At 47.9% G+C, this 19783-nt stretch overlaps 2 protein-coding genes across 4 annotated transcripts in view; one reads left to right on the forward strand and one right to left on the reverse strand.

Moving 5' to 3' along the window:
• Positions 1–19783, reverse strand: part of NME7 (NME/NM23 family member 7) — a 279199-nt gene that overhangs the window by 1199 nt on the left and 258217 nt on the right. The window lies entirely within an intron of this gene.
• Positions 8527–11127, forward strand: LOC309849829 (uncharacterized protein). Its single transcript, XM_082702830.1, has 3 exons — positions 8527–8840; positions 9187–9355; positions 10515–11127. The coding sequence occupies exons 1-3, from the start codon at positions 8704–8706 to the stop codon at positions 10728–10730; spliced, it is 522 nt and encodes a 173-aa protein (XP_082558956.1). The 5' UTR covers positions 8527–8703; the 3' UTR covers positions 10731–11127.

The raw sequence follows: 19783 nt of genomic DNA on the forward strand, positions 1-19783 counted from the left end.
GCTCCTGCAGGAGAAGACGTTTCTCTTGCTCCAACAACTCATTTTCTAGGGTGTCTGTCCGGCTGAAAGGTGGGGACTTTATAGAACAAGAGAGATGGGAACACACGCTGCGGCTGGGGAGGTAGTTTGCTGTTTTTAGGCTAAGGTCACGACCTCAGTCACACTCAAACCGGTGCCCTCATGTGTCAGCCCCCGTGCACGTGGTCGTGCATGGGCGAGCGCGCAGTCACCTCAAGATTCTGCCTAAATCTTGCCTCCCCCAAGCCAGTCCCCACCCGCAAACCGTACGGTGACATCCCCGCCGGGTGACTGGGCTGGGGGTTGTATTCCCCGACTCGGTAGGTGTTGCTGACTGCCTGTTGGGGACAGACCCGCGGGTGACGAGAACACTCAGACCTGTCCTCCTCCGCAGCGCGCCTTCTCGTACGACATACACTGTGTGTTTGGGTCGCGAGCTCTGTGCGCTCGTGGTTCTGTCTCTTCTCACCTCACCAGTTTAGTCCATCCCTTATTAGATGACACACTTTTGGGGTGTAGGGACGGTGCCTCCCACTCCCTCCCATCCTACAGAGAGGTTTTCACACAAGTTCAAGTACTCAATTCCTCACACTGAATATAAAGGAATGCGATTCTCAAAGGCAGTGTCTTTCAAAGGTAGGCCCAGTCCCACTTGGAACCAAAGGCATCAGAATAATTACTGAGCCAAGGAAAAAGGATTTTCTTTTTTCCTTTTCAATCCATCACATTCCGGGACGGCAAGTTTCGGCCTGGTGCTACCCTGTCACCCAGGGTAATCTGCCTTTCAGGGATAGGGATATAGGCCTTGGGCCCAGAACCTGTGGCAAGCATTGCTACCTAGCTAGAATTTAATAACCTTTGTCTTTACTGTATTTATTTTATTATCCTCAATTAAGGACAAGTAATACTAGTTTTGCATTTATGAGAGTGAAACAAATTTACTCAAGTATAACAGTGAATGGGTTTTAAGCAAAATAGTACTCAGGTGGTACTCAGATACGGTAAAACTCACGGAAGGGAAACACAGCCAGCAAGATTCTAGGAACATTTTGCCAAAAGTATAGCATTAACAGAAGCCAAGTTTTCCCAGTTCTGTACCTGTTTGGGCAAAATCTAATCTGAACTCTTTTAGAACAATAGCATATGCCCTGGCGGCTCCCTTATTCCCAGAGGGCGCAGCTCCAGCTCCAAATTAAAAACATCATCAGTAATCAGGGACGAAAATCCAGTTTTCAGAATCTTTCAAAGGCCAATGACCACTCCACTCCCGGCTCCCTAAAGGGTTCACACCACTTCCCCGTCACTGTGCGTCTGGCCCTCGGAGGACCTGCTGAGCTAACTCTGAACCTCAGGGCTGAGGACCTCAGGACTACGGGGGGAGGGGGGCGGGGTGGGGGGACCACCCAAGGACATTCAAGAGCGATTGTGACGAGTGAAGTGCTCTGGGTTTCAGAGTCCACAGGGACGACGCGGCTCCCTCGTCTCCTCCGTGCGGGAGCTCACAGTGACGGGCGCTGTCGCCCGGTCCCCAAGGGCCAGCGGACAGGCAGGAGGGAGCTGCCGGTGCCCGCGCTCACCCGTGTGGCAGGAGGCGGTCCGACCACGGCGGCCGTCCGGCTCCGTCTGGAGTGTGCTGACCTCCCAGACACTGCCGGCCTCGGTCCGCTCTGAGGTGTGACAAGTGTCGTGGGGCGGTGCTGGCTTGCCTGACGACAGTCCTGCTGCTGGATGTCGCACGGCACATCACAGGTGCCACGCTGCGGTAACCCTGCGACACGGCACCTGCAGCTGACTCCACAGAGCCTTTGGGACCCGGGTCTTTGCACGTCGGGCCCCCGCCGCAGGGTGACGAGCGCCGCCTTCCCAAGCAGAGGCCTCGTCGCTCTGGCCGGGACAGGGCCACTGCGGGCTGAGCGGGTCCTGCGTACTCACCGGCCCGGGTCTGACGGTTCCTGGCCGGTCCTTCACCCTACATGCTCCGGGAATCAAATACTTGATCCCCGCAAAAGGTGGCCCTTCCACACCATACACTTCTAGGGACTTGCAGTCATTAAACTGGGAGGCCTTGGAGCCGCGTGGGGCCATCGCTGGGAACGGGAGGAGGAGCCGGGCCTTGCGTAAGGGGCAGCGGTTCCACAACAGCCAGGGTGGCAGGGTCGGGTGACCCTGCCTGGAGCAAGGGCACTGATAAGGCTGACGGGCACGCCGGGTTCTACCACAGGGAGCGCGACCTGAGAAGCCCAGGCCTGCAGGAGGCTTTGCCTAGAGCCGCCCCTTCTCTCCTGCCATTCGCAGTTTGCCTGGAGCTGCTTCTGCGCCCAGCGGGGACCGAGCTGTGCGGACCCCAGGGAGGGGCCCAGCAGGACGCGGTCCCTGCTCTGTAACACTGTCTTCCCATTCCTGAGTGTCTTAAGCGGCCGGCCCTGTTCTCTTCTCGATACTCGATTTCCTTCCCCTCCGCCTGCGACCGTCCCTGTCACTGACGCACCAAGCGCACCCGTCCAGGAGGGACGCATGAGCCCCGGGCCTCGGAAATCTCAAATCCCGGGACGGGGGACACGCGCGCACCCCCGTCTAGCTGCTCCCGTGTGCTAAGGTGCAAGTGGAAACAGTAAACGCCAGGACGACACAAGCCATCGACACCCAAACGGGCTAACAATGAGGACGAGCCGCGGTTCATGCCCACGAAGGGACAGCGACTCCAGCGGCCTGCAGGACGGCGGTGCAGATGCGTCCGGTGACATCAGCCCGAGGCTCCATTCTCCCCCTCCCCCTCCGAGTTAGGCACAGACGCGCTCACGGGCTCAGTCCTTCACAGCATGGTCTGATGCGTGCACAAGCCTCGCCTCTCGCCACAGCGCCGTGAACCCCCCCTCCCCCGGCACACGGATCGGGATCCTGAGGGCCAGAGGCTGCCACTCCCGCGGGCAGGGAGCCGGAGCACGTGCCGAGTCTGCAGGACCAGAATCTGAGTCTTTACCTACAACACGAAGCCTCTTGGCTCTCCATCTCCTCCGGAGCGGACTCTGCAATTGCCCATGACCGTGCATCTCCATGACAGAAAACTCTCTAGCAATGGAATTCAAATAAATATAAATCTTCTAAAATTGCTTCCAGGGGACCATTTTTGCCCTGAATAGTGCGTAGCATAAGTGGGTCTCAAGGCTAGTGATTCTAGTCCTATCCCGCACTGCCTCCACGGAACTTCTAGAACATGGAGCTAGTCTGAAATCCCTTTGCACGGTTACTTCCTTCAGCTTTCTATCCGAGTCTGCTACAGAGGCCCAGGCTCTTCATGGACAACTGAGTCAGGTGTTTTGGGGGAAAGTGCAGCCACGTGTTCTCCAGTGGTTCTTAAGGTTGGCTGGCATCCAAAATACCTGTGGAGTTATTTTTTTTCCTTTTACGTAGGAGTGCAGATATGTTTGAACACTTACAGAATTCATCTTCCCCACGGCATGGAGCTCAGGCACCAAATCAGAACATTTGCACCATGGCCACCATGAGGCAGGTTTTCAGATAAAATCCAGTCAATCTGAATTTGACTGATGTATATGCTGATTTTCAAATATACCATCCAGATCAACAGAAAACTCTCTACTCACTTCAGCCCCTTCTCTCCAGAGATGGGTTTGCAGGTGTGCGACCTGGGCCACTGCACAGGGCCACGTGCTGGAAGGGCCATGCCTGGTTTCATGTTCTTTCCACTGTCTCCCTCTTGAGATTCTTAATAGATTTTTGTTGTTGTTAACTTTTTTTTTTTTTTAGATTTTATTTATTAGAGAGAGAGTGAGAGAGAGAAGGCACAAGTGAGGTGAGGGGCAGAGGGAGAAGCAGATTCCCCGCTGAGCAGGGAGCCCAGCGCAAGCTCAATCCCAGGACTTTGGGATCATGACCTGAGCCGAAGGCAGACATTTAACAAACTGAGCCACCCAGGTGCCCCTCTTAATAGTTTTTGAACAAGGGGCCCTGCATTCCGTTCTGAACCCGCTCTGTTTCTAGCCACGGGCTGCTACGCTGGGGCCACTCCTGCATGGTTTTCCTACTGGCTGAGAAGAAACTGGCAGAAAGGGCTGCTTTGAAAACAATCAATGGACAGACCTCTGGTGAGAGCGGGCGGGTCGGGGAGGTGCCGGGGAGGCCACGGAAGAGGGGGTCTGGAAGGCTCGCCTGGAGAGGGAGAAAGGCCAGGACTGCGAGCCGAAGTCCTGGGGCAGGGGTGAGGAGGAGCAGAGGCCACGCAGAGGCCACACACAGGAGACTCGACCCTGCCTGAACTGCGGCTGGGATCCTCCTCCCTTTCCAGTTTTTCTCTCCAAGTCACCACCTATCTTCTGCTTCCCAAACAGAGCCCGGGGAAGTGGGCCCCTGTGGGGAAGGAGGCGGTAGCTGAAGGCTGGGTTCAGAGGGCAGATCCAGCCTTCTGAGAAAGGCGGCTACCCCTGCCTCCTAGGGCAGCCACGGAGCCCAGGAAGGCCTTGGGCTCAGATGCAGCCGTGACACGAACTAAGTCATCAGAGTCCCTCCTCACGCAGCTTTACCTTCTTTCTCCACAGGGGCAGAGGCCACGTGTGAAATGTTTTAAGACAAAATGAAAATTTCCCACTACCATGGTTGTATATTTCAGGAATTCTGTAAACCTAGTGTGCTCAGAGCTCTCTTTAAAGCCCATGTGATTTTCTTACTGCCTGTTGGCCACTAAGGAGAGCAAGTCTTTCTTTAAAGCTGAAGTGTAATTCTTCCTTAACCCATCATAGAGTAGCACTGACCTTTCTCTTTACTGGAAATATATACCTTTATTTTTCTTTTCTAATATAACTGAAGACACAAGAGTCCTTTCTAGAAGTTCATTCTAAAATTGGGCTTCATGACTCATTATCTGGACTCTACTGCTTTGAAGGTGGTTTTGGTTGTACCTAGTCACTCCTCAACCCCTCAAAAACTCTAAAAATATGAACAGACATTTGTCACTTCTTTTCCCTTTTCCTACCTACTTCCAATGATTAAAAAAGTGCATTCTGAGAGCTAGCATGAAGGAATATGAGCTGCGGATAGCTGTTCAATCTTTACATTGTAAATTTCCCGTTTTCCTCCCAAAATGGAGTCCTTGTGACATGTGCTTTAACAGTTTATCGTGCGTAATCCTTACAACTGACTTTACAGACTAGAAATTAATCTCCTTTTCTGGTTGGATGAACCACAGTGTCAGCATTTACAGCTAACTCTTTGCGTGAGGGCACATAGCTCTGTCTGGTGCCCAGGGGTGTGCCTGGGCTGGGTAAGGCTCCCACAAGGGGTGGAGTCTGCTTGTTAGAGTCTGAACCCTGGCCTGGCCATTTCTAGGCTGGATGACCTTGAGGAAATCCCATCACAGCTGTTTCTCAGATTCCATATCTATAACCTAATAATACTTATTACACAGGGTTGTTGTGAAAATACAAATCAAAACCACAGTGAGATCCCACTTCACACCAGTCAGAGTGGCTAAAATTAACAAGTCCAGAAACGACAGATGCTGGCGAGGATGCGGAGAAAGGGGAACCCTCCTACACTGTTGGTGGGAATGCAAGCTGGTGCAACCACTCTGGAACACAGCATGGATGTTCCTCAAAAAGTTGAAAATAGAGCTACCCTATGGCCCAGCAATCACACGACTGGGTATTTACCCTAAAGATAACAAATGTAGTGATCCGAAGGGGCACGTGCACCCCAATGTTTATAGCAGCAACGTCCACAATAGCCAAACTATGGTAACAGTCTAGTTGTCCATCAACAGATGAATGGATAAAAAAGACGCAGTGTATGTACACAATGGAATACTACGCAGCCATCAAAAGAAATGAAATCTTGCCATTTGCAACGACGTGGATGGAACTAGAGGGTATCATGCTGAGCAAAATAAGTCAATCAGAGAAAGATAATTATTATATGATCTCCCTGAGATGAGGAGTCTGAGAGACAGAACAGAGGGTTTTGGGGGGCAGGGAGGGAAACAAATGAAACAAGATGGAAGCATGAGAGGACAACCATAACAAGAGACGAGCCATAAGAGACTCTTAATCTCCGGAAACAAGCTGAGGGTTGCTGGGGGTGGGGGGTAGGGAGAGGGTGTCTGGGTGATGGACATTGGGGAGGGTATGTGCTGTGGTGAGTGCTGTGAAGTGTGTAAGCCTGATGATTCACAGACCTGTACCCCTGGGGCTAATAATACATTATACGTTAATTTTTAAAAAACAAGGAAAGCCTCAGAGCGCTAGCACACAGTAAGAACTCCATAGCAAATATCATTATTCCTGTTTCTCCAATGCTCGCAAGGCTGTGGCCTCGCCTGCCGTGTGGCAAGGAAGCCGTGGGTTTCTGAGCAACGCGCCATTCCGTGAGAGCCAAACTGCTCAGACCACTCCTGCCCACCAGGGGAGAACCTACATAATTAATCAGGTCATGAATGACTGAAGCAGACGGAAGAGCTCTGCAAATAAGGACAGTAAAGGCACACGAGAACCAAATGCAACATGTTATCCTTAACTGGATCCAGACCAGAAACGTTTTCTTCTCTTGCTGCAAAAGACACTGATGGGTGAAACTGGTGAGATTTTCAGGTCTGTACATAGACAGTAGCAATGTCTTAATTCCCTGGGTCTCGTCATCATTCTGCGGTGATGGAATACAGATCACTGTTCTAGATCTGTAGGAGACAGACACCGAAGTGTTGAGAAATACAAGGGGTTTCTGTCCATCACTTATGGGCAAACACAGTATCATGATACGAAGAGGCCCACAGGTGGGGTGTCTGGGGGGCTCAGTGGGTGAAGCCTCTGCCTTCGGCTCAGGTCATGATCTCAGGGTCCTGGGGTCGAGTCCTGCATCGGGCTCCCCGCTCCGTGGGGAGTCTGCTTCCCCTCCTTTCTCTCTGCCTGCCTCTCTGCCTACTTGTGATCTCTTTGTCAAATAAATAAATAAAATCTTAAAAAAAAAAAAAGAGTCCCACAGGTGCACAAGGTGAGAGGAGAAGAGGGCACAATCGGTACCTTGGGGCACAGGAAAAGCTAAGCTTTGGGTGAAGAGTGAGAGTAGCTGAATCTGGACTTGGAAAGAACCGAACTTGATTCTAGCTACCATGTCCTAGTGCCCTAGACAAGTATGTTGAACTCTGTGAGCCTGTTTCCTGGTAGAAAAGTGGGGAAAAGAAAACCTACGTCATTAGGATGAACACGTACGGAAGGACGAGCTGCACACACGCACGCGTCGTCAGCTTTCACAGGGCGGCCTGGGCTGGCGGGAAGCCGGGGAGCAGCGCAGAGCTGGGCCACCTCTGCCAGAGCGCCAGGCAAGCGGGGGGAGAGCTCTCAGCTGAACTTGACACATCACACTCAAAATTCATGTTCGCTGACTCCCCACAGAAGAGGCTTTTGACAGAGAAGAGATCCCATTCTCAATTTTTGTTAAAAAAAAAAAAAAAAAAGGCTTCAAATAAAGAAAGAAAATGTAAACATGACGATGCCTTCTTGAGATGAGTGATGTTCGTCTGCCCACGTCAGAAGCACCCTTTGGAGCTTCAGAAACAACTACACACTTGGACCCTATGTTAGGAGAGCCGCCTCGTCTGGTCTTGAGAGGACCCTCAACGTTCATTTTCACGCGGCTCCCGGGCGCTTCTCGGGTTCAGTAGGGTTGCAAACCGCCGCCTTAGACAGAGTTAGTGAAAGCAGGTGCCCTAGAGACCAGGGCTGGGACCAAGCCCATCTGAGGCTGTCCTAAGTGACCTGAAGGAGAGGCTGAAACCTCCCAGTAACCTGGGCTTTCGCTGGTGTAGGCGGTACACTGCAGGCCCCCACATGGATGGGGCGGGCCGAGGAGATGGGCAACGGGCCTCACACCGCGAATGGGGGACGTGGGTAAAATGCAGGCCGTCCGCTTCCCCAGGGCAGCTTGCGTGTTCACAAGAAAGAAGTCAAGCAGGCTCACCGAATGAGTTCTAGAAACACTATCGTCAGATATGTTCTCTCAGATCCCTACGGACTTGGGCCTACGGGGCAGTTGTCTGAGCTGCCGTCACTGTGGACAGACCTCACACGGGATACTGGAAGTGAAACCAAGGAATTACGGAAGCTTTTCAGAAACACCACGGGGTATCTGCTTCTCGGGAAGTTCTTGCTGCTGCTATACTTCATACATATTTCCGTTAGAAAAGCTCCAAGATGAAATCACGGACTTAGAAACTAGCAACTAAAATTACTTAGAAGATAGGACATTGCTTTGATAAAGACATGTAAGAAAAGTAAAAACTGCTCTCAGATCAGATCAAAGCTGAGAGAATGTATAATCAGAATTTGTTAGATAATGAGGGAACAGTAGGAGTGGACTTTTTCACTTAAATCTGGAAAGAAACCGAAAGAGCAAATGTTGAGCTAATTTAAGTTTAAGGAAAAGAATGACTTCCTTATATCCAAAGACTTGAAGGTTCAAATGTTTAGAGTTATATTTTCATAATCTCTTTGAAGGGCAAGCTGGTGATGTTGAAGAAATATTCTTAAACCTTGATAGCAGTGTTACAAGAGGCAATTGCCCTATTTTTCTATAAACATTTTTGACCGTTACTAGCAAAAATGTATCCCAAGTAAGTACATTCGCGTGAAATTTTAAGCTTCTTATTACATAAAGCGTCTGCCGCACAGTGCCCGGAGAATGGGAGCCGGGGCCGCGGCCGAGTGTAGGCGGCCGGTGCTCCTGCGGGGTGACGGGGGCAGAAGGGGACGAGACGCGCTGCCCGCGACTCGAGGAAGACGGGAGGCTCCATCCGCCACCACTGTCCCGCGGCTTCCGTGAGTACCAGCCATGCCCCAGTCCCAACCTCGGTGGGCTCCTCTTCCCCACAGTGCGACCTCCCATCTCAGGGCCGGCTGGGCTTTCATAGAGCCCAACGATACACTCACTAAATGCAAGATTCTGCCAAGATTCTGGTTGTTCTTGGTTTCCACCACTCAAGAGCAGAGAAAGAGCTTCACCACTTTCTTTCACACCCGTAAGTCCTGCAGGGCAAGGTGCGTCCCTCTTCCTTCTTCCTACACTCCTAAGTCGTTCACAGAGACAGTAGGACACTTGCTCTGTGGAGACACCGGTGGTTTCAGTTTCTCTTTTCACACCCTTCCCACCCACTCTTTATCCAAGCCGGCCACAGAGTGACCAAGTGGCTTCCCACACAGGCTCCACCGTGGCCCTCTGCCATCAGGCTGACAGAGCACCCCAAATGCTGACATTCAGGAACAGAACGGAGAGGGCCCCGCGCCTCGGCCAGCCAGGACCACGACCTCTTGAAATTCAGAGAGGATTTCAGGAGGTAAGAAGTGATTTGGTAAGAAGTGAGTGGCCAGATTCCTCTTAAAAAGGGAAAGTGAACAGAGCTTCCAGAAAGAGGCAAGTATGCCAGAGCCACGTTTCAGACAAAGGCTCTTCCTATCAAAACTGAATCCTAACTTATTTTCAAACAAGAGTACCGCTGGCCCTTAAATCCTACAAGTCATTTGAGTTTTTGGAATAACACAAAACAGTGAGTTATCTAAAGCCTTATTAGTTTAAAGATTTCATTTAGAATAGTTTGGCTTTAATTTACAGCCTTCTGTCGAGGGGTGTACCTCGGCCTCGGGCCCATCTAAAGTCTAGATCATTTCACTCACGTTTCATGTTCTCGTAAATGACTCAGAACAGAATAGTATAGTCAAAGGCTCAACCAGAACTCAACCCATTAAAATACTGGTTCCTGATTGTTGGCCTACCCCCCTGGCGCTATTTTCAAGATTCATGTAGACAAACCCAAGAGTTATGGATTTTGTCTTTGGAAATCTTACAGGAGAGAAAGACGGTGTTGTTTCACGATAATATTTATAACGACAGAAAAGACAGCAACACTGAAAAGAATGTGGGAGAGACGGATACTCTTTTCTTTCCCCTTCATAAGGAGAATTTTGATTCATTGGGGGAAGCAAAGTGCAGAGCCTTTATTACACGTGGGGGGAGGGGAGGCCTGTGACTCTTTCCAGACCAGTGTGGTGTAAGAGAAGTTGCTGGGTAGGGCTCCTGGAAAGCTCACTAAAAGCAGGCACACTCAGCCCGCGGTGTCTTTTGCCCTTTGCCCTGGGGTTGCCTCTGTCCGGAAGAAGGCTAGGGCAGAGCAGCCACTTTGGAGCTAAGGGCCAAGATGACTGTCAGGCTGAAGACCTGAGCTGCGGAACCAAAGCCTGTCACTAAATCTGCCAGCGCCTTGACCTTGCACTGTCTAGCCTATGTCTAGCCTCTAGAACTCTGGGAAACCGATTTCTGGGGGCTACAAGCCACGCGGTCGATGGTGCTGTTCACAGCAGCCTGAATGCGCCAAGACAGCTGCCTTCGCAGCTTCCTTTTCAGCAGGAAGAGTCACTGTGTTACACCGGAGACCTTGCTCCTTGTTCACCAGTAAGAAAACTTCTAATCTGTGCTACTTTTGGCATTTCTGTTCCTAGCAGCCAAATTCTTCGCAGACACAAGTCACAGGAATAAGCAGGACAGCGACGCAGCAGCAACAGCGCTATTCCAAATGCTTCGCACTCACCACCGCCTTTAACCCTCGTGCTTCCCCCGGACCTGGGCCTGCCACCTGCAGGGCACAGTCGGGCAGCCGGAGCGCGGGTCCCACAGCTGGCGACGGAGCGGCATCGGGGCACGAGCTGGGACTCTAACCTGGACCGCACACGCCGTGCTTCGTCGGCTGCTCCGTCGGCCCGGCCGAGTGCGGAAGTCACGGAGGAGCTCAGCGGAGGTCTGGGGTCCCTCACGCCGAACACGCGCTTCCCGCGTGTCCACTAAAGACTCCTAAAACACACACACAAGCTGTTCAAAATGAGTGAAGTTGGGGGGCGCCTGGGGGGCTCAGTCAGTTAAGCATCTGCCTTGGGCTCGGATCATGATCCACGGGTCCTGGGATGCGGCCCTGCCCTCCCCTCAGCAGGGAGCCTGCTTCTCCCTCTCTCCCAACTCATGCGCGCTCTCTCTCTCAAATAAATAAATCTTAAAAAAAAAAAAAAAGAAAAAGAGCGCAGTCCGATCCAATAATTGCAGAAAGCAAGCCCTCCCCCCGCGAGGATTCCGAACCACCTGTCCTGTTCCGGCCACACTGCTTACACCTCCTCAGCCACAGCATTTCGGCTGACGCCCCCTCCGTCTGCAAGCGCAGGGAGACCAGTGTTCGCGGACTCCCAATCCTTGCCCGTGCGATGAACTCACCACCAAGGGAGCTAATTAGTGGCGGTGACCATGGTGTTTTCTTCAGTGCAGGTACTTAACCCCCCCCCCCCCCCCCCCCGGGACCAACGACTCCTCTCACACAGATGGAAATGTTGATGGAAATGACCTACCTTCACTGGGTCACACTTGGGCTAGTTTGGAAAACAAAATGAAACAAAACAAATCATTCTGAAGCTGCCTGCAGTTTCTTGGAGGCCCCTGCAAGCATGCCAGAGCTGCGCTGTGAATCCATCACACATAACACAAAAGTACACTTGAGGGAAATTTCAAAATCCAGACTATGATAGTCAGGTCAACTGAAAATTAACTGAATAGTTCGGAAAATCAGAATCAGAAATTAAGAACTTGAAAGACCGGAGAACATTCTGTGCAATCCCCTCAATGACGTTACTTCCTCTTTGTCGTGTGCCGTTTCTTAAACATGAAAAACAGTCGAAGATGCTGCTGTTCAACACTTGTGTTGCAGGACTCCAGCTTAGACAGGAAAAGCAGATACACCTGTGACAAATCCAGACAGAAGCGGGACCCCACTGTCCATCCCCTGGAGGACAGTGTATCCTGCCGCTGGTGTTTTCTCAACATTGCTCCGGACTCAGAAAACAAAACAAAACAGTTTCACAACCTGAAACCGGCCAACGACTCCAAGTGCTAGCATAAGCGCTCAGTCCCTTCAGATTCTAAACTCTTACTACTCAAATTTCAAACCATCAACTGAGCGCTTCCTCCTCTGTCCTGTCTCTCCAGACATTCAATTCCTTCTGCCCACAGTGCTCTCCACAGACCCTCTGCCTTATGGTCCTCGTGGACCCACTACCCCCACTTTTGTACCTTGTGGCCTTAGAATCTTTACTTTAAGCCACTAACCAGCCAACAGCAAAACTCTCATGGAACTTAAGAAACTGGTAGGTGGTCACACTAAGCATCTAAATCAGGGTCTGATGACTTCTACACCAAAGGCAGAAAGAGAAAACTCTCTCTCGGGACCCTCGTCCTTTGAAAGCTTTAAAAGATCTTATGCACAAAAGGGAAAATGCTTTGCTGTATCGAGCTGTTTCTTTCACTCTTGTAGATGACATGGGTGACGCCAGCACTGAAGGAGAGCTCTCAGGACTCTGGTGCTGTTAATCCATGTGAGGATGCCAGTTCCGCGGAGTGAAGAGCAATATTCAATATCCGGAGATACTGGAGTCACATTTAACATAAAGTGCAAATATTGCCTTGAAGTGGGTTTGGGATAAAAATGTCAATTATATGCAAAAATTAAATACCACCTTCTTGAATCATTCATCTTGGCATCATGGAAAATTTTTCAGCCTTCTTCAACAAGAGTGTCAGATCTTGGGAACAGTAATTCATAAACGGCCTGATTGCACAATGAGTCAGAGTGACTAAAATACTCTGGATAAATGTTTCACTTATTTATATTGCTGGGTCAAAACTCCACTTTACTGAATGACTTGCACTGGTGACATCTTTGAGTTATGTTTACCGCTTGGCATTCTGGATGCCCACATGTCGTTGACACACACAACACACTGGGGAGACAGGATCTGTGGGTACCAAACAGGCACCCCAAGTCTTCAAAACCTACCCAGGAAGTTTAGTAAAATAGGCAGCCATGGTGATTATATTAAAAAATCGAGCAATTTCTCTTGAATGAATGAATGAATGAATGGTCTTGGCACCAAGGAAAGGTCTTACTGAATCTTTGATCCTGGGAATTCTAAAATAATGTCTTGCAGTGAATGGGGACATTACATTGAAACCTTAAATTATGGGAGAATTATGAGAATGACACTTTTTAATTAACAAAACCAAGCTATAAAAATCTAGACTTTCAATGTCACCTCTTTTACTTCCTTTTAAAATGGAAGTCCTTCAGATCATATAGAAACTATCTCTGGTTTAACATTTAGTGCTAAATATGAGCCAAAGGCTTAAGGACTCTGAAACTAAGATTAAATATGCATTTTTTAAAATTAGACTTGATGTCTGTTACAGTCATAAAATCTTAGAGGAGGAGCTAGTAATTTTATGTCATTTTATACTTTTAACTCATCTGAAGTTTCTTTTATTTGTGGGTTTGTAGTTAGAGGTAGAGGGAATTTCTGAGGCCTTCAGTGATACCGTGGCTCTGCTGTGCTTCTACCTTGGAAATTAATACTCAAAATAATTGATAAAAAATGTTGATATCTTCTTCTGCCATTACTCCCTATTATTTTTGTCTAGAATTATTGATTTAAACATGAAGTAACACTTTTAAGTTAGGGTAACATGAATCTAGTCTTTGGCTATATTGGGGGGAAATGTCCCAGAAGGCCAGTGAGACAGCTCCTGCACGGCTAGAATACCATCTGCTTGGGGGTGCCTGGGGGGCTCAATGGGTTAAGCCTCTGCCTTTGGCTCAGGTCACGATCCCAGGGTCCTGGGATGGAGTCCCGCATTGGGCTCTCTGCTCAGCAGGGAGGCTGCTTCCCCCTCTCTCTGCCTGCTTCTCTGCCTACTTGTGATCTCCGTCAAATAAATAAATAAAAATCTTTTAAAAAAATAAAATGACTAACATACCATCTACTTGAATGAGGAAAATGAATATGCATTCACCTCAGTGGAATGTAAAAAAAGCCATAAAAATCTCTGGCTGTAAAATGTTGATCATTTGATTTGCTACTGTTGCCCCGGGACTAGTGAAAATCCTTGTCACTTTGAAATGGAAAAAAAAGAATCTTCACTTCATTTCCTTTTAACTTATAAATCTACTATTTCTAGCTTTCTTTTAAAAAATTGCATCCTTAAAATTTTTTTTTAATAATAAAAACTATATCCTTGTTTGGATAATAGTGGAAAGGTGTGGGCTAAAAAATGAAAATTTTTTAACCTAGGGTTTCATTTAAAATATTGTTGACCTGGAATTATAATGTTGGTATCACTGCCTACTGACATTTTATGGTATAGCCCTTAAGCAAGGATGCTAATTTCTATAATCTATTACCTGATTCCCATTATTGTGCCATTAAATGCCTCTAGGGTTTTAGTACTGAGATGTTCCAGGAACTTACTCAGATGTGGTGCATAGAGAAGTTTGGCTTATAAAAAATGAATCTTTGTGTTCATTAAGTTCCTCATCAGTAGATAAGATGCATTAGTCCAGAAATGGACTCCCAGAACTCTTGGTGGTGCTTCTGAGATCACAGCCAAGACCGAATTATTGGAACAAAGGCAGCTCTGCTGGAAGTGGCGAGGTTAGAGGCTTGACTTACACCAGGAAAATGCTAAACAAATCCATTCTGTGAAAACTCTCCCTTTTCTTGTTGGAAATATATTTGTCATTTCTATTGTGCTTCCCCTGGTTGTCAGCACCCAGATGGCACTTTTTTGTTTGTTTGTTTTTTGATAAAGGAGATCCTGGATGAAGAACATTCCCTCCACAAAGGTTTTCAAATCTTTCATAATCTTTTGCCCTCTAGAGAGGCCAGTGCTGTAGTTCCCGCGTCACCGAACAGAGAAAACTATCCGTCTGAGTAGAGTTCGAAGCAGATGATGAAAACACGCACGGCCGCGTGCTATGCAAAACCACCCCTCCTGGTTGTGAAATCCCAAACTCCAAGCCCCCAGATTGAAGGGTCTCTCTCTTCTCGCACTTTCTTACTTAAACTCATCTTCCCACCTGTTCCCTACAACATAGTCCCTTTCACTCCAGCCCAAAAGGTGTATTCATGTTTCTTTCAACATGTACATTTCCCCCCGTGTCTTTATTCAAAATATTCCTTCTTTGTAAAACACTCACCTTTTCTTACTTTAATTTCTAGCCAAGTCTCACCTCCACATAAGACTCTCCCTAAGTGTGGCCCCTCCACAACTTTTCTATCCTGATCTCCTTTGGTACTTACACAGAAATGTATCAGAATATATTTTAAGAATTGAGAGCATGATATAACTAGTACTGTGAAATACTGTTTCAAGTACTGTCTTGTGCTTGTCTCTTACATTCTCGGACCCAAGCTCAGTGTGCATTTGTCAGTAATAACAGCGAAGGAACTTCAGGAAATGAACACTCAGGCCTGTGTTTGTCCAGAAGGCGTACACAGAACAGTTCAATCTATGGAGAAAAGTTTAACAGAAAAGTTTAATCTAAACTTTTAACTTAGAAAAGTAGAAAAAGGGGGGGGGGACAAGATGGCGGGGAACTAGGAGGAGGCGCCTTTTCAACCTGTACCCTAAAGTGAGCTGATCACCTACCAAAGAACTACGAGCACCCATGAAATCAGCCGAGATCAGAATTATACACGCCTGGATCTCTATAGGGGCAGAAGACGCCCGTGGGCAGGTAAAGCAGAGTGAGAACCAGAAGATAAACAACAGGGGGAGGGAGCCACCAGAGGCGACCGGTTGGAAAGTAATACCCCAATCCGAGCGAGGGTGCCCTGCGTCTGGGGACCAGCATTAACTTGGAGACTGGTTGAAAGCACTCCAAAAGAGCTAAGGATCCTGGGGGGGAAACTGTAGGAATCAGGGCGGCCACGGACAGGGGCTTAAGTCCCCAGTCCCAGGACAGCCTCCCCTGGCGCTGAGGCAGAGAGAGTGCAGCGGAGAAACCAGGTCTTGGTCCCTAAGCCGCCAGCGCCCGAGAATGCGTGGGTTCTGGCTCCTGTGAGGGGCTGGGAGCCAGCCGGGCGGCAGAACGCGCGAGCCCTGCTACAGAGCCTGAGATACGCGCGCACGACCCTCATATTCCCCTGAGGGAGTTACAAAGGCCCGGCCGGCGCTCTCGGACCCGCGCCATGGTTTCAGAGCCTGAGCCGCGCGCCCCAAGCTCTCCCCCGACAGAGGTGCGCAAAAGCCCAGCCTGGCGCTTTCGGACCTGCGCCCCGTTCTCAGTGCCTGAGACGCCCCTGGAATTGGTGCCCGCAAGCCGGGCACTCTTAGGCCCAGCAAGACCAGGCCCTCCCAGCCGGGCCAGCGGGAAAATCTCAGTGTGCGATCCCGGCTTGGAACCTCTCTGGCGGTCGGAGCTCCCAGACCGCTGCCGCTGCTGCCGTAGTTTGGGTACAAGCAGAAGATCCTGCGTCCCCAGGGACCGCGACTCGGAACCTGCTCTGCCAGCGGCCAGCGGGGAACGCATCTGGGCTCTGCAGCCAGACTGAGGCTTCTCTCTGCGAGGGAGGTCAGGGAGCAGTTTGTTTTCCTCTAAAACTACAAAAACCATCAAAAGTGGTCAAGGTGAGAAAAAAAAAAAAAAGTGAACAAACATAAAAACCGCCAGAGAACAAAAGCCTGAAAAAACAAACCAGTTTCCTCAGAGCCCACCCCCTTGAGGGGGGCGGGGGACTTGACTCAGGGAACATCACTGACTGACAACCCACGTGGCAGGCCCCTCCCCAAGAAAACAAACTAAGAAAGAAAAAAAAACAAAGCTGCAAGAGAACAACCACCACTGCTTCATAGGACAACTTTTATTTTCAACTTGTTCCCACTATTCTGGTTCATTTTTTTTATATAGATAATTTTTTAACCTATTTACCATCACAGTGAGCTGTCCAGGACATCAAATTCCATACTAACCTTCTAACCTGAACTTTTTGACACATACACCTGTGTTTTTCTTTTACATTTCTATTTTTTGAATTTCTTTTTTTTTTTAAATTTTAGTTTAGTCTAGTTTATTCCTTTTTATTTTTATCCTCTAATATTCATATAGAGTTAAACTTCAAAGTAGTCCCCTTTCCCCAATCAATACTACCCCTATAGGTAAACTAATTTTTAATCCCACTTTATCTTAGGAAAGTTGAGTCCTTTAACAAAGATATCAAGATACATCCAGGAAGAATCAAAACAACCTTCCTCACCCACACTGAGAATTTATAACCACTCTCCCATCTTTTTCTTCCACCACTGTTTCTGTGTTTTTGTGTTTGTCCTGATAGTATATAGAGATCTTATACTTGGGCTCTTTTTGATGAGGTTCGTCCTTTATTTGCATATATATATTTTTTTCTCATGTCATATACTTTTATCAGTCTTTTTGTTTATATACTTCATAAATCGTACATTGGGGCCCATTTGGGCTGAACCTTCTCTTTCATCTTCCCTTTCTTTCCTGTCTCTCTCTCTCTCTCTCTTTTTTTTCTTTTCTTTTGTCTCTCGTTTGGGTGGGGAATCCTGATGGCTCAGAAGTGTTCCAGGGTGCACCTTGACTGCACCACAGTTGATACATCCAGCTACATCTGTTCAGTCATCTCTCACCAAAATGACTAGGAGGAGGAATGCCCAACAGAAGAAAAACACAGAGGATGGACGTTCTGGAACAGAGCTAATGGCTATCAACATAGACTATATGTCAGAAAGAGAATCCAGGCTAACAATTATCCAGGCAATAGCTAGGTTGGAGAAAGCCATGGATGACCAAATGGAATTGATTAGGGCCAAACTGAAAGCGACCAGACAGGATGTTCACAATGTTAGGGCGGAGCTGAAAGCTACCAGGGATGAACTTCACAATGCTCTCAATGAGTTCCAATCTAATCTAAATTCTCTCAAAGCTAGGGTAACTGAGACAGAAGATAGAATTAGTGATCTGGAGGACGAACAGATAGAGAGAAAGGATCAGGAGGAAGCCTGGAACAAACAGCTTAGAAACCACGAAAACAGAATCAAGGAAATAAATGATGCCATGAAACGTTCCAACGTCAGAATTATTGGAATCCCTGAAGGAGAGGAGAAAGAAAGAAGTCTAGAAGATACAGTGGAACAAGTTCTTCATGAAAATTTTCCCAATCTCGCTAATGGAACCAGCATTCATGTACTAGAGGCCGAAAGGTCTCCACCCAAGATTATAGAATCCAAAAAAACACCAACGCACCTGATAGTCAAATTGAGGAATCATAATTGTAGGTATAATCTCATGAAAGCCGCTAGGACAAAGAGGCTCCTTAATTACAGAGGAAAGCCCATCAGAATAACGTCAGACCTGTCCACAGAAACCTGTGGCAAGCCAGAAAGGACTGGCAAGACATATTCAGGGCATTAAATGAGAAGAAATTGCAGCCAAGAATACTTTATCCAGCAAGAATGACATTCAAAATGGATGGAGAGATAAAGACACCGACAAGGCTTAAAAGACTATGAACCACCAAGCTGACACTGCAGGAAATATTAAGGGGGTTCTATAAAAGAGGAAAAATCCTAAGAATACCACTGAACAGAAATATAGAGACAATCTACAGAAAGAAAGACTTCAAAGGTAACACGATGCCAATAAAAACATATCTATCGGGCGCCTGGGTGGATCAGTGGGTTAAAGCCTCTGCCTTCGGCTCAAGTCATGATCCCAGGGTCCTGGGATCGAGCCCCGCATCGGGCTCTCTGCTCAACAGGGAGCCTGCTTCCTCCTCTCTCTGGGCTTGCCTCTCTGCCTACTTGTGATCTCTGTCTGTCCAATAAATAATAAATAAAATCTTTAAACAAAACAAAACAAAACATATCTATCAACAATCACTCTCAATGTGAATGGCCTAAATGCGCCCATAAAATGGCACAGGGTTGCAGACTGGATAAAACGACAGGACCCATCCATATGCTATCTACAAGAGACCCATCTTGAACCTAAAGACACACCCAGACTGAAAGTGAAGGGATGGAGAAGCATCTTTCATGCCAATGGGCCTCAAAAGAAGGCTGGGATAGTGATTCTCATATCAGATAAATTAGATTTTAAACTAAAGACTGTAGTCAGAGATACAGAAGGACACTACACCATTCTTAAAAGGACTATCCACCAATCTAACAATTGTTAGATCTAAAAATTGTAAATATCTATGCCCCCAATATGGGAGCAGCCAACTACATTAGAAAATTGTTAATCAAGATAAAGAATCATATTGATATGAATACATTAATAATAGGAGATCTTAACACGCCTCTCTCAGAAATAGATCATTGAAGCAGAAAATCAATAAAGAAACAAGAGCATTGAATGACACACTGGACCAGATGGACCTCATAGGTATATATAGAACATTCCACCCTAAAACAACAGAATACTCATTCTTCTCAAGTGCACATGGAACCTTCTCAAGAATAGACCACACACTGGGTCACAAATCAGGACTCAACTGATAACAAAAGACTGAGATTATTCCTTGCATATTCTCAGATCACAATGCTTTGAAACTGGAGCTCAATCACAAGGAAAAGTTCCGAAGGAACTCAAACACCTGGAAGCTAAAGACCACCTTGCTTAAGAATGCTTGGATCAACCAGGAGATCAAAGAAGAACTGAAACAGTTCATGGAAACCAATGAGAATGAAGACACTTCAGTCCAAAACCTACAGGATACAGCAAAGGCAGTTGTAAGGGGGAAATACATAGCCATCCAAGCCTCCCTCAAAAAAAAATTGAATCAGAACACAGCAGCTGTCTCTATACCTTAAAGACCTGGAGAATCAACAACAAATCAAACCAACTCTACACATAAGAAGGGAAATAATCAAG

The sequence above is a fragment of the Mustela nivalis genome (genome assembly GCF_964662115.1).
Source record: "Mustela nivalis genome assembly, chromosome: 16".
NCBI lineage: Eukaryota > Metazoa > Chordata > Mammalia > Carnivora > Mustelidae > Mustela > Mustela nivalis.

Excerpts from the sequence above, each read along its gene's own strand:
- LOC309849829 (XM_082702830.1), top strand. The coding sequence starts at position 8,704 with ATGGGAGCCGGGGCCGCGGCCGAGTGTAGGCGGCCGGTGCTCCTGCGG. Across the intron at positions 8,841-9,186 it reads ACCACTGTCCCGCGGCTTCC|CCGGCCACAGAGTGACCAAG; the intron begins GTGAGTACCAGC and ends TCTTTATCCAAG. Across the intron at positions 9,356-10,514 it reads TTCAGAGAGGATTTCAGGAG|CAGCCAAATTCTTCGCAGAC; the intron begins GTAAGAAGTGAT and ends TTCTGTTCCTAG.